The sequence below is a fragment of the Entelurus aequoreus genome, linkage group LG12 (genome assembly GCF_033978785.1).
Source record: "Entelurus aequoreus isolate RoL-2023_Sb linkage group LG12, RoL_Eaeq_v1.1, whole genome shotgun sequence".
In the NCBI taxonomy this organism is placed as follows: Eukaryota; Metazoa; Chordata; class Actinopteri; order Syngnathiformes; family Syngnathidae; genus Entelurus; species Entelurus aequoreus.
The window spans coordinates 61104872-61119988 of record NC_084742.1 but is presented as its reverse complement, the minus strand read 5'-3'; the positions used below and the strand labels follow the sequence as shown (position 1 = coordinate 61119988).

General features: G+C 41.9%; 2 protein-coding genes across 4 annotated transcripts in view; one reads left to right on the top strand and one right to left on the bottom strand.

The window, feature by feature from the left end:
- fbxo18 (F-box DNA helicase 1) overlaps positions 1–9629 on the top strand; it is a 73805-nt gene extending 64176 nt beyond the window's left edge. For 2 of the 3 annotated variants that reach the window (XM_062066345.1, XM_062066344.1), the window contains exon 20: positions 9184–9629. In XM_062066345.1, the coding sequence (XP_061922329.1) occupies positions 9184–9339 (156 nt within the window). In that variant the 3' untranslated portion in view covers positions 9340–9629. The remainder of the gene's footprint in view (positions 1–9183) is intronic. The other variant, XM_062066346.1, reaches the window with a different exon arrangement.
- A 3638-nt stretch (positions 9630–13267) lies between these two features.
- Positions 13268–15117, bottom strand: part of il15ra (interleukin 15 receptor subunit alpha) — a 43380-nt gene continuing 41530 nt past the window's right edge. Inside the window, exon 8 of the mRNA XM_062067096.1 lies at positions 13268–13648. The gene's annotated coding sequence lies outside the window, so the exon portion shown is untranslated. The remainder of the gene's footprint in view (positions 13649–15117) is intronic.

Below are 15117 nucleotides of genomic sequence, written 5' to 3'. Positions count from 1 at the left end.
TACTGCAGTCGTACCTACAAGAGGGTTCTTTCTGTGGTCCCTCTTAGATGTAATGATGATGTCAATATTACTGCAGTCGTACCTACAAGAGGGTTCTTTCTGTGGTCCCTCTTAGATGTAATGATGATGTCAATATTACTGCAGTCGTACCTACAAGAGGGTTCTTTCTGTGGTCCCTCTTAGATGTAATGATGATGTCAGTATTACTGCAGTCGTACCTACAAGAGGGTTCTTTCTGTGGTCCCTCTTAGATGTAATGATGATGTCAATGTTACTGCAGTCGTACCTACAAGAGGGTTCTTTCTGTGGTCCCTCTTAGATGTAATGATGATGTCAATATTACTGCAGTCGTACCTACAAGAGGGTTCTTTCTGTGGTCCCTCTTAGATGTATGTAATGATGATGTCAATATTACTGCAGTCGTACCTACAAGAGGGTTCTTTCTGGGGTCCCTCTTAGATGTAATGATGATGTCAATGTTACTGCAGTCATACCTACAAGAGGGTTCTTTCTGTGGTCCCTCTTAGATGTAATGATGATGTCAATATTACTGCAGTCGTACCTACAAGAGGGTTCTTTCTGTGCTCCCTCTTAGATGTAATGATGACGTCAATGTTACTGCAGTCGTACCTACAAGAGGGTTCTTTCTGTGGTCCCTCTTAGATGTAATGATGATGTCAATATTACTGCAGTCGTACCTACAAGAGGGTTCTTTCTGTGGTCTCTCTTAGATGTAATGATGATGTCAATATTACTGCAGTCGTACCTACAAGAGGGTTCTTTCTGTGGTCCCTCTTAGATGTAATGATGATGTCAATATTACTGCAGTCGTACCTACAAGAGGGTTCTTTCTGTGGTCCCTCTTAGATGTAATGATGATGTCAATATTACTGCAGTCGTACCTACAAGAGGGTTCTTTCTGTGGTCCCTCTTAGATGTAATGATGATGTCAGTATTACTGCAGTCGTACCTACAAGAGGGTTCTTTCTGTGGTCCCTCTTAGATGTAATGATGATGTCAATGTTACTGCAGTCGTACCTACAAGAGGGTTCTTTCTGTGGTCCCTCTTAGGTGTAATGATGATGTCAATGTTACTGCAGTCGTACCTACAAGAGGGTTCTTTCTGTGGTCCCTCTTAGGTGTAATGATGATGTCAATGTTACTGCAGTCGTACCTACAAGAGGGTTCTTTCTGTGGTCCCTCTTAGATGTAATGATGATGTCAATGTTACTGCAGTCGTACCTACAAGAGGGTTCTTTCTGTGGTCCCTCTTAGATGTAATGATGATGTCAATATTACTGCAGTCATACCTACAAGAGGGTTCTTTCTGTGGTCCCTCTTAGATGTAATGATGATGTCAGTATTACTGCAGTCGTACCTACAAGAGGGTTCTTTCTGTGGTCCCTCTTAGATGTAATGATGATGTCAATGTTACTGCAGTCGTACCTACAAGAGGGTTCTTTCTGTGGTCCCTCTTAGATGTAATGATGACGTCAATATTACTGCAGTCGTACCTACAAGAGGGTTCTTTCTGTGGTCCCTCTTAGATGTAATGATGATGTCAATGTTACTGCAGTCGTACCTACAAGAGCAGGGGTGGGCAATTAATTTTTACCGGGGGCCGCATGAGCAACCCGAGCACTGCTGGAGGGCCACACTGACAATATTTCAATAAAATTTTGCTCAAATTATTTTTGATATACCGTAAGATAGATAATAATAATATTTTCATTTAACCTAACTTATCTTTATACAAAAGCAGATGGCTTTTGATGGTTTTATTTTTAACACTTTCTTACACAACACTTCCTGATGTATATTACAATACAAAAATTTCAATTTCTGTCACTTTATCCTGCATCCTCTTTGTTGTAGAACCTTTATTTAACCAGATAAGAAAACGTTGTGAACGTAGCACGCCTGTAAGGTGATTGGCGAAGAAGGAGGAAGCGTTGCTGTTGCGGAAATGAGGAGTGAGGATTGGTTTTCCTTTTGGAAAGAACGAGATAAGTTGAGCTGTGTTAGTATAGCATGCTCAATAAAAGTTTAAAAAGTGCATCAGACTTGGTGTGCACTTCTTCTGGACGCTACAATTGATGTCAGAAGTGGGATGAAATGCCTCCCAGTTCGCCTTGCCATCAAACCTGGGAGTCTTCATTGAGGGCGGAATTCCCCCCGTGGCAAGCAGCGTGGCTGCACCTGTAAACACTCTCTCTCTCTCTCTTTGCGGCGAGCTCCTCACGTAGCTCACAAACAGTGCAGTATGCGCAAAGTTTTACTTCTGCCACCAATTGTAGCGTCCAGAAGAAGTGCACATCAAGTCTGACGCTCTTTTTCAACTTTTATTGAGCAAGCTATACTAACACAGCTCAACATATCTCGTTCCTTCCACACGCACGTCTCCTCACTCCTCATTTACGCAACTCAAGAAGACAACATCTACTTCAGCAGGTCATTACACTATATTCTTTAAAGACAGCAACGTGTGTACCACAAATAAGCACACAGCTTTACCTTTACTTGTCTTGTTGAAAACACGCCATTCGTCATCAACTTTTCTCTTTTTAGCGTCTCGGGGATAACCGCTGTGCGCCTTCCCTCACAGGACATACGCACATATAACACTTTTCAAAATAAAAGCAGCACAGTTGTATTGCACGCACGACAAAGATGTTTTTTTAAATTTATTTTGTAATTTGAGATTGCCGCTGCGCGCACGAGCATACGTCCACACGGAAGTAATACAAATAACGCTTTTCAAAACAAAAGCAGCACCGTTGTATTGCACACTCGAAATAGATGCTTTTTAAAATTTATTTTGTAATTTATAATTGGCCTCACGCGGGCCGGACAGGGACGTACAAAGGGCCGGATGCGGCCCGCGGGCCGCACAATGCCCAGGTCTGTACAAGAGGGTTCTTTCTGTGGTCCCTCTTAGATGTAATGATGATGTCGATGTTACTGCAGTCGTACCTACAAGAGGGTTCTTTCTGTGGTCCCTCTTAGATGTAATGATGATGTCGATGTTACTGCAGTCGTACCTACAAGAGGGTTCTTTCTGTGGTCCCTCTTAGATGTAATGATGATGTCAATGTTACTGCAGTCGTACCTACAAGAGGGTTCTTTCTGTGGTCCCTCTTAGATGTAATGATGATGTCAATATTACTGCAGTCGTACCTACAAGAGGGTTCTTTCTGTGGTCCCTCTTAGATGTAATGATGACGTCAATGTTACTGCAGTCGTACCTACAAGAGGGTTCTTTCTGTGGTCCCTCTTAGATGTAATGATGACGTCAATATTACTGCAGTCGTACCTACAAGAGGGTTCTTTCTGTGGTCCCTCTTAGATGTAATGATGATGTCAATATTACTGCAGTCGTACCTACAAGAGGGTTCTTTCTGTGGTCCCTCTTAGATGTAATGATGATGTCAATGTTACTGCAGTCGTACCTACAAGAGGGTTCTTTCTGTGGTCCCTCTTAGATGTAATGATGATGTCAATGTTACTGCAGTCGTACCTACAAGAGGGTTCTTTCTGTGGTCCCTCTTAGATGTAATGATGATGTCAATATTACTGCAGTCGTACCTACAAGAGGGTTCTTTCTGTGGTCCCTCTTAGATGTAATGATGATGTCAATATTACTGCAGTCGTACCTACAAGAGGGTTCTTTCTGTGGTCCCTCTTAGATGTAATGATGATGTCAGTATTACTGCAGTCGTACCTACAAGAGGGTTCTTTCTGTGGTCTCTCTTAGATGTAATGATGATGTCAATATTACTGCAGTCGTACCTACAAGAGGGTTCTTTCTGTGGTCCCTCTTAGATGTAACGATGATGTCAGTATTACTGCAGTCGTACCTACAAGAGGGTTCTTTCTGTGGTCCCTCTTAGATGTAATGATGACGTCAATGTTACTGCAGTCGTACCTACAAGAGGGTTCTTTCTGTGGTCCCTCTTAGATGTAATGATGATGTCAATGTTACTGCAGTCGTACCTACAAGAGGGTTCTTTCTGTGGTCCCTCTTAGATGTATGTAATGATGATGTCAATATTACTGCAGTCGTACCTACAAGAGGGTTCTTTCTGGGGTCCCTCTTAGATGTAATGATGATGTCAATGTTACTGCAGTCATACCTACAAGAGGGTTCTTTCTGTGGTCCCTCTTAGATGTAATGATGATGTCAATATTACTGCAGTCGTACCTACAAGAGGGTTCTTTCTGTGGTCCCTCTTAGATGTAATGATGATGTCAATGTTACTGCAGTCGTACCTACAAGAGGGTTCTTTCTGTGGTCCCTCTTAGATGTAATGATGATGTCAATATTACTGCAGTCGTACCTACAAGAGGGTTCTTTCTGTGGTCCCTCTTAGATGTAATGATGATGTCAATATTACTGCAGTCGTACCTACAAGAGGGTTCTTTCTGTGGTCCCTCTTAGATGTAATGATGATGTCAATATTACTGCAGTCGTACCTACAAGAGGGTTCTTTCTGTGGTCCCTCTTAGATGTAATGATGATGTCAATGTTACTGCAGTCGTACCTACAAGAGGGTTCTTTCTGTGGTCCCTCTTAGATGTAATGATGATGTCAGTATTACTGCAGTCGTACCTACAAGAGGGTTCTTTCTGTGGTCCCTCTTAGATGTAATGATGATGTCAGTATTACTGCAGTCGTACCTACAAGAGGGTTCTTTCTGTGGTCCCTCTTAGATGTAATGATGATGTCAATATTACTGCAGTCGTACCTACAAGAGGGTTCTTTCTGTGGTCCCTCTTAGATGTAATGATGATGTCAATGTTACTGCAGTCGTACCTACAAGAGGGTTCTTTCTGTGGTCCCTCTTAGATGTAATGATGATGTCAATGTTACTGCAGTCGTACCTACAAGAGGGTTCTTTCTGTGGTCCCTCTTAGATGTAATGATGATGTCAATGTTACTGCAGTCGTACCTACAAGAGGGTTCTTTCTGTGGTCCCTCTTAGATGTAATGATGATGTCAATATTACTGCAGTTGTACCTACAAGAGGGTTCTTTCTGTGGTCCCTCTTAGATGTAATGATGATGTCAATGTTACTGCAGTCGTACCTACAAGAGGGTTCTTTCTGTGGTCCCTCTTTGATGTAATGATGATGTCAATGTTACTGCAGTCGTACCTACAAGAGGGTTCTTTCTGTGGTCCCTCTTAGATGTAATGATGATGTCAATATTACTGCAGTCGTACCTACAGGAGGGTTCTTTCTGTGGTCCCTCTTAGATGTAATGATGATGTCAATATTACTGCAGTCGTACCTACAAGAGGGTTCTTTCTGTGGTCCCTCTTAGATGTAATGATGACGTCAGTATTACTGCAGTCGTACCTACAAGAGGGTTCTTTCTGTGGTCCCTCTTAGGTGTAATGATGATGTCAATATTACTGCAGTCGTACCTACAAGAGGGTTCTTTCTGTGGTCCCTCTTAGATGTAATGATGATGTCAATATTACTGCAGTCGTACCTACAAGAGGGTTCTTTCTGTGGTCCCTCTTAGATGTAATGATGACGTCAGTATTACTGCAGTCGTACCTACAAGAGGGTTCTTTCTGTGGTCCCTCTTAGGTGTAATGATGATGTCAATATTACTGCAGTCGTACCTACAAGAGGGTTCTTTCTGTGGTCCCTCTTAGATGTAATGATGATGTCAATGTTACTGCAGTCGTACCTACAAGAGGGTTCTTTCTGTGGTCCCTCTTAGATGTAATGATGATGTCAATATTACTGCAGTCGTACCTACAAGAGGGTTCTTTCTGTGGTCCCTCTTAGATGTAATGATGATGTCAGTATTACTGCAGTCGTACCTACAAGAGGGTTCTTTCTGTGGTCCCTCTTAGGTGTAATGATGATGTCAATATTACTGCAGTCGTACCTACAAGAGGGTTCTTTCTGTGGTCCCTCTTAGGTGTAATGATGATGTCAATATTACTGCAGTCGTACCTACAAGAGGGTTCTTTCTGTGGTCCCTCTTAGGTGTAATGATGATGTCAATGTTACTGCAGTTATACCTACAAGAGGGTTCTTTCTGTGGTCCCTCTTAGATGTAATGATGATGTCAATATTACTGCAGTCGTACCTACAAGAGGGTTCTTTCTGTGGTCCCTCTTAGATGTAATGATGATGTCAGTATTACTGCAGTCGTACCTACAAGAGGGTTCTTTCTGTGGTCCCTCTTAGATGTAATGATGATGTCAATATTACTGCAGTCGTACCTACAAGAGGGTTCTTTCTGTGGTCCCTCTTAGATGTAATGATGATGTCAATATTACTGCAGTCGTACCTACAAGAGGGTTCTTTCTGTGGTCCCTCTTAGGTGTAATGATGATGTCAGTATTACTGCAGTCGTACCTACAAGAGGGTTCTTTCTGTGGTCCCTCTTAGGTGTAATGATGATGTCAATATTACTGCAGTCGTACCTACAAGAGGGTTCTTTCTGTGGTCCCTCTTAGATGTAATGATGATGTCAATGTTACTGCAGTCGTACCTACAAGAGGGTTCTTTCTGTGGTCCCTCTTAGATGTAATGATGATGTCAATATTACTGCAGTCGTACCTACAAGAGGGTTCTTTCTGTGGTCCCTCTTAGATGTAATGATGATGTCAGTATTACTGCAGTCGTACCTACAAGAGGGTTCTTTCTGTGGTCCCTCTTAGGTGTAATGATGATGTCAATATTACTGCAGTCGTACCTACAAGAGGGTTCTTTCTGTGGTCCCTCTTAGGTGTAATGATGATGTCAATATTACTGCAGTCGTACCTACAAGAGGGTTCTTTCTGTGGTCCCTCTTAGGTGTAATGATGATGTCAATGTTACTGCAGTCATACCTACAAGAGGGTTCTTTCTGTGGTCCCTCTTAGATGTAATGATGATGTCAATATTACTGCAGTCGTACCTACAAGAGGGTTCTTTCTGTGGTCCCTCTTAGATGTAACGATGATGTCAGTATTACTGCAGTCGTACCTACAAGAGGGTTCTTTCTGTGGTCCCTCTTAGATGTAATGATGATGTCAATATTACTGCAGTCGTACCTACAAGAGGGTTCTTTCTGTGGTCCCTCTTAGGTGTAATGATGATGTCAATATTACTGCAGTCGTACCTACAAGAGGGTTCTTTCTGTGGTCCCTCTTAGGTGTAATGATGATGTCAATGTTACTGCAGTCATACCTACAAGAGGGTTCTTTCTGTGGTCCCTCTTAGATGTAATGATGATGTCAATATTACTGCAGTCGTACCTACAAGAGGGTTCTTTCTGTGGTCCCTCTTAGATGTAATGATGATGTCAGTATTACTGCAGTCGTACCTACAAGAGGGTTCTTTCTGTGGTCTCTCTTAGATGTAATGATGATGTCAATGTTACTGCAGTCGTACCTACAAGAGGGTTCTTTCTGTGGTCCCTCTTAGATGTAATGATGATGTCAATGTTACTGCAGTCGTACCTACAAGAGGGTTCTTTCTGTGGTCCCTCTTAGATGTAATGATGTCAATGTTACTGCAGTCGTACCTACAAGAGGGTTCTTTCTGTGGTCCCTCTTAGATGTAATGATGATGTCAGTATTACTGCAGTCGTACCTACAAGAGGGTTCTTTCTGTGGTCCCTCTTGAATGTAATGATGACGTCAATATTACTGCAGTCGTACCTACAAGAGGGTTCTTTCTGTGGTCCCTCTTAGATGTAATGATGATGTCAATATTACTGCAGTCGTACCTACAAGAGGGTTCTTTCTGTGGTCCCTCTTGAATGTAATGATGACGTCAATATTACTGCAGTCGTACCTACAAGAGGGTTCTTTCTGTGGTCCCTCTTAGATGTAATGATGACGTCAATATTACTGCAGTCGTACCTACAAGAGGGTTCTTTCTGTGGTCCCTCTTAGATGTAATGATGATGTCAATATTACTGCAGTCGTACCTACAAGAGGGTTCTTTCTGTGGTCCCTCTTAGATGTAATGATGATGTCAATATTACTGCAGTCATACCTACAAGAGGGTTCTTTCTGTGGTCCCTCTTAGATGTAATGATGACGTCAATGTTACTGCAGTCGTACCTACAAGAGGGTTCTTTCTGTGGTCCCTCTTAGATGTAATGATGATGTCAATATTACTGCAGTCGTACCTACAAGAGGGTTCTTTCTGTGGTCCCTCTTAGATGTAATGATGATGTCAATATTACTGCAGTCATACCTACAAGAGGGTTCTTTCTGTGGTCCCTCTTAGATGTAATGATGACGTCAATGTTACTGCAGTCGTACCTACAAGAGGGTTCTTTCTGTGGTCCCTCTTAGATGTAATGATGACGTCAATGTTACTGCAGTCATACCTACAAGAGGGTTCTTTCTGTGGTCCCCCTTAGATGTAATGATGATGTCAATATTACTGCAGTCATACCTACAAGAGGGTTCTTTCTGTGGTCCCTCTTAGATGTAATGATGATGTCAATATTACTGCAGTCGTACCTACAAGAGGGTTCTTTCTGTGGTCCCTCTTAGATGTAATGATGATGTCAATGTTACTGCAGTCATACCTACAAGACGGTTCTTTCTGTGGTCCCTCTTAGATGTAATGATGATGTCAATATTACTGCAGTCGTACCTACAAGAGGGTTCTTTCTGTGGTCCCTCTTAGATGTAATGATGATGTCAATGTTACTGCAGTCGTACCTACAAGAGGGTTCTTTCTGTGGTCCCTCTTAGATGTAATGATGATGTCAATATTACTGCAGTCGTACCTACAAGAGGGTTCTTTCTGTGGTCCCTCTTAGATGTAATGATGATGTCAATATTACTGCAGTCGTACCTACAAGAGGGTTCTTTCTGTGGTCCCTCTTAGGTGTAATGATGATGTCAATATTACTGCAGTCGTACCTACAAGAGGGTTCTTTCTGTGGTCCCTCTTAGATGTAATGATGATGTCAATATTACTGCAGTCGTACCTACAAGAGGGTTCTTTCTGTGGTCCCTCTTAGATGTAATGATGATGTCAATATTACTGCAGTCGTACCTACAAGAGGGTTCTTTCTGTGGTCCCTCTTAGATGTAATGATGATGTCAATGTTACTGCAGTCGTACCTACAAGAGGGTTCTTTCTGTGGTCCCTCTTCGATGCAAATGAAACCCTCCCCTCCTCCTCACAGTATTTCTTCCCAATGTGTGTCCAGACGGGCAGTGTGGAGTCCACGGGGGGTCCGCTCTGTGAGAGGTGCGTGTGGACCCGCGTGGGCCTGGTGGCCTACCTCATGACCGACGACGTGACCTCCATGGCCGTGTTTCCACCGGGGCCTTTCTTCCCCGTCGTCCTTCACATGCCCTTCTGACTTTGTCCCAGGGAGGACATTTCAAGTGACAGAACGATTCACTCATTCACACCGCAGAGACCACACGTGTGAGTAACACTTTACGTCTGATAATAATCCCACAAGTTGTTTGTGGTGAATTCAACTTTTTATACGTTTTCTATTGAGGACCGACCACGCAAAATCACCTTTTAAGCGCAACATTTTTGGACAGACTTCAACCATTTGTAATGAAATGAACTCTTTAGATCAACATATGCTGTACATATTTATGATGATCAGGTTGTTATCTAATGGACTTTGTTGTTTCCAATAAACTGCTGGAAAAACTGTCAGGTGTCCTAATCACTTGGCCCGGTGTATCAAATCAAGCACTTAGGCATGGAGACTGTTTCTACAAACATGTGTGAAAGAATGGGCCGCTTTCAGTGATTTCCAGCGGGGAACTGTCACAGGATGCCACCTGTGCAACAAATCCAGTCCTGAAATTTCCTCGATCCTAAATATTCCAAAGTCAACTTTATTCTAAGAAAAGTGAAGAGTTTGGGAACAACAGCAACTCAGCCACCAAGTGGTAGGCCAGGTAAACTGACAGAGAGGTCAGCATAGTGCAAAGACTTTCTGCACAGTCACTTGCTACACAGCTCCAAACTCCATGTCACCTTCCAATTAGCCCACGTACAGTACGCAGAGAGCTTCATGGAATGGCTTTCCATGGCCGAGCAGCTGCATCTAAGCCATACATCACCAAGTCCAATGCAAAGCGTGGGATGCAGTGGTGTAAAGGACATCACCACTGGACTCTAGAGCAGTGGAGACGCCCTTTCTGGACTGATGAATCACACTTTTCCATCTGATGGACCAGTCTGGCTTTGGAGGTTGCCAGGAGAACGCTACATTTCGGACTGCATTGTGCCGAGTGTGAAATTTGGTGGAGGAGGAATTATGGTGTGGGGTTGTTTTTCAGGAGTTGGGCTTGGCCCCTTAGTTCCAGTGAAAGGAACTTTGAATGCTCCAGGATAGCAAAACATTTTGGACAATTCCATGCTCCCAGTTTGGAGCGGGCCCCTTCCTCTTCCAACATGAGCAAGGTCCATAAAGACATGGATGACAGAGTCTGCTGTGGATGAACTTGACTGGCCTGCGCAGAGTCCTGACCTGAACCCGATAGAACACCTTTGGGATGAACTAGAGAGCCAGGCCTTCTCCACCAACATCAGTGTGTGACCTCACCAATGCACTCTTGGAAGAATGGTGGAACATTCCTATAAACACACTCTGCAACCTTGTGGACAGCCTTCCCAGAAGAGTTGAAGCTGTAATAGCTGCAAAAGGTCATATTGAACCCTACGGGTTAGGAATGGGAGTGAATTATATTTATATAGCGCTTTTCTCTAGTGACTCAAAGCGCTTTACATAGTGAAAGCCAATATGTAAGTTCCATTTAAAGCAGTGTGGGTGGCACTGGGAGCAGGTGGGTAAAGTGCCTTGCCCAAGGACACAACGGCAGTGACTAGGATGCTGGAAGCGGAGATCGAACCTGGAACCCTCAAGTTGCTGGCACGGCCGCTCTACCAACCGAGCTATACCGCCCCCTATATACAGGTATATATTTATAACATATTATATATATATATTATGTATATATTATATATATGTATATATTTATTTTTTATATATATATTTTATATATACAGTATATGTGGATATGTACATGTATATATACATATACAGTGGTGGTCAAAAGTGTACATACACTTGTAAAGAACATCATGTCATGGCTGTCTTGAGTTGCCAATCATTTCTTATTTTTTTGTGATGTAGTGATTGGAGCACATACTTGTTGCTCACAAAAAACATTCCTGAAGTTTGCTTCTTTTATGAATTTATTATGGGTCTACTGAAAAGTATACATACAGCAATGTTAATATTTGCTTACATGTCCCTTGGCAAGTTTACCTGCAATAAGGCGCTTTTGGTAGCCATCCACAAGCTTCTGCTTGACCACTTGACCACTAAATTGCTGCAGTTCAGCTAAATGTGTTGCTTTTCTGACATGGACTTGTTTCTTCAGCATTGTCCACACCTTTAAGTCAGGACTTTGGGAAGAAAACCTTCATTCTAGCCTGATTTAGCCATTCCTTCACCACTTTGGAGGTGTGTTTGGGGTAATTGTCCTGTTGGAACACCCAACTGCGCCCAAGACCCAACCTCCGGGCTGATGATTTTAGCTTGTCCTGAACAATTTGGAGCTAATCCTCCTTTTTCATTGTCCCATTTAAAGCAGCAGTTCCACTGGCAGCAAAACAGGCCCAGAGCATAATACTACCACCACCATGCTTGACGGTAGGCATGGTGTTCCTGGGATTAAAGGCCTCACCTTTTCTCCTCCAAACATATTGCTGGGTATTGTGGCCAAACAGCTCCATTTTTGTTTCATCTGACCACAGAACTTTCCTCCAGAAGGTCTTATCTTTGTCCATGTGATCAGCAGCAAACTTTAGACGAGCCTTAAAGGTGTGGCTTCTGGAGCAAGGACTTCTTTCCTGCATGTGGCGTTTGTAACCGAGTCTAACGACTGCATCACACGGGCTCAGAGAAGTCAACAATCATAATCACTCACATGAAGTTAAGAGGCCATGAAGCTACTTTGACTTGATTGTAACTTTTCTACATCACCAAAATTGATCATGTGTGTTAGAATAATTGTTTGTAAATGATCACAAAAGCTTTGTATTACATTGAGTTCCTGGCAGGGGGACGGGAGCTGTCTTTGGGGCCGACCAGGAGGAAGGCTCGTAAAACTCCACTGTGACTTCAAAGCGGACAGATGGCAGGATCTGCCCAATTTCCAGACGAACTCTTTTCGAAGTATTTTTTGAACCCTTTTTGAACTATTTTATGGAACTCTTTTTGAACTATTTTACGACATCTTCTTTTGAACTGTTCAGTAACCAAAGGTGACGCTGTTTACGACCCACCTCCCTCTGGAAGCAGCTGTGGTCAGTTAATTCTTTGCCTCTTGTCTTGTTTAATAATGTCATCAGTGTTTGAAACTGACAATGCATGTTGCTGGTTGTATACTTTTGACCACCACTTTATCAACGTAAAAAGCCACAAGTGGTACAAAATAGATGGATCAGAGTTTAAAAAAAAGTATTGATTTAAATGAAATGGTGTGATGCCCAAAGATTGACATCGCTACAAATGTTCAAAGTTGCATCTGTGCCTGACTACTCTGAATACATCCTGACTAGTTGTCCCTGACTACTCTGAATACATCCTGACTAGTTGTGCCTGACTACTCTGAATACATCCTGACTAGTTGTGCCTGACTACTCTGAATACATCCTGACTAGTTGTGCCTGACTACTCTGAATACATCCTGACTAGTTGTGCCTGACTACTATGAATACATCCTGACTAGTTGTGCCTGACTACTATGAATACATCCTGACTAGTTGTGCCTGACTACTATGAATACATCCTGACTAGTTGTGCCTGACTACTCTGAATACATCCTGACTAGTTGTGCCTGACTACTATGAATACATCCTGACTAGTTGTGCCTGACTACTCTGAATACATCCTGACTAGTTGTGCCTGACTACTCTGAATACATCCTGACTAGTTGTGCCTGACTACTCTGAATACATCCTGACTAGTTGTGCCTGACTACTATGAATACATCCTGACTAGTTGTGCCTGACTACTCTGAATACATCCTGACTAGTTGTGCCTGACTACTATGAATACATCCTGACTAGTTGTGCCTGACTACTCTGAATACATCCTGACTAGCTGCATGCAAAGTTGTTAGTACTTGTCAGTGTTTGCTGGTGAAAGTTGACATTAGTAGACAAACTGCATTCCTGTGACTTGTCAGCAGATAACATCTGGACAGGAAAAGATTTGCAAGTGAAGTCAGAGGAGAAACATGATGTGAGGGTCAGAAGGTTTAATAACATCTGCTGTAAAAAAAAAAATAGAAGATATTTGTGCAATAGAAGAAAAGAAATCCATATTGTGTAGTACATGTAGCAACACACCCAAAACAAGCACCGGGTGAAGTAATACCTTCTTCTTGTCCCTGCAGGACATCAGTGGAGTTACAACAAGGAATAAACCAAATATTTTCATAAAAGAGGCCACAGGTTTGTGTAAATGTTTACAAAAGATAAGTGGCTGCAGTTGATGTGTTGCAGATGTTGCAGATGTTGCAGTTGATGTGTTGCAGATGTTGCAGCAACACGAGGACAGAAATCATCTTATTCCTGCTTCCTTCAAGGGGAACTCGCGTCTTTTGGAACGTTGCCTCGCATTCACAATCCTTGTGTGAGTGAGACAACACATACCTTTTTCTTTTTGCATGCATTCTAAATCCTAAATAAAGGCTAGCAAAAGGCGGCTAACAATGCAGGAACTATAAAGTGCTCTTAAACATTCAAAAACCTCTATTGTTGTTTTATGTACACGCTGCAAGTGTATATGTAAAGTAGTAGCATTCATAATAACATGTACCGTATTTTTCGGACTATAAGTGGCAGTTTTTTTCATATTTTGGAATTTTATACTCCGTAGCGACTTATGTGTGAAATGATTAACACATTAGCGTAACATATCAAATAATATTTAGCTCATTCACGTAAGAGACTAGACGTATAAGATTTCATGGGATTTAGCGATTAGGAGTGACAGATTGTTTGGTAAACGTATAGCATGTTCTATATGTTATAGTTATTTGAATGACTCTTACCATAATATGTTACGTTAACATACCAGTTGGTTATTTATGCCTCATATAACGTACACTTATTCAGCCTGTTGTTCACTATTCTTGACTTTAAATTGCCTTTCAAATGTCTATTCTTGGTGTTGGCTTTTATCAAATACATTTCCCCCAAAAATGCGACTTCTACTCCAGTGCGACTTATATATGTTTTTTTCCTTTATTATGCATTTTTGGCCGGTGCGACTTATACTCCGAAAAATACGGTATATATACATGATGTAAGTATACATGTAAAGTAGTAACATTCAAAATAACATGTCATATTTTTTATTATTTGAAACATGTGATGGCATAATCAAACAACAAGACTACTAATCATGGCAGACTTGATGAGAGACAACAAAGACTACTTTGATGATCCAGAAACTTCTATTTTTGAACCTGAATATAAGGAGGATGATATGCAAGTTTCAGAAGCAGCTGTAGTCAAACGCTAAGCATCATGTAGCAGTATTGCTAAGTGCTAAACAAGATAGTCAAACAGAATAAAACAATCACTTACTGTACACTGTCTGCTCTCACTGATGGGATGTTTATATCTTCCCCTTTACATGAATGATTAACAAAGGGTTCAAAAATAGGCGCTGCAAACAAACTTATTTTTTGCCATCTCCGCGTCTAAGTTGGACGTCAGAGTGGACCAACTTGTGGGTGTTTGTCCACAACATTCTACTAGCCAGGTGAGAGACATGATTTATCATCTACAATTAACTCTCACTAACTCAGAGGCCATGCAGCAGCTCAATATGTCAACATAGCAGCATAATCTAGTTAGCGCTCTGTGATCACGGCGCCGCTAAAAGTAGTTCCTCTGTGTTAGCGCTTATAATAACAATATCACTAATACAGTGCATCCGGAAAGTCTTCACAGCGCTTCACTTTTTCCACATTTTGTTTTGTTACAGCCTTATTCCAAAATGGAATACATTCATTTTCACAGCCTTTGCTCAGTACTTAGTTGATGCACCTTTGTGGATCAATACTTAGTTGATGCACCTTTGTGGATC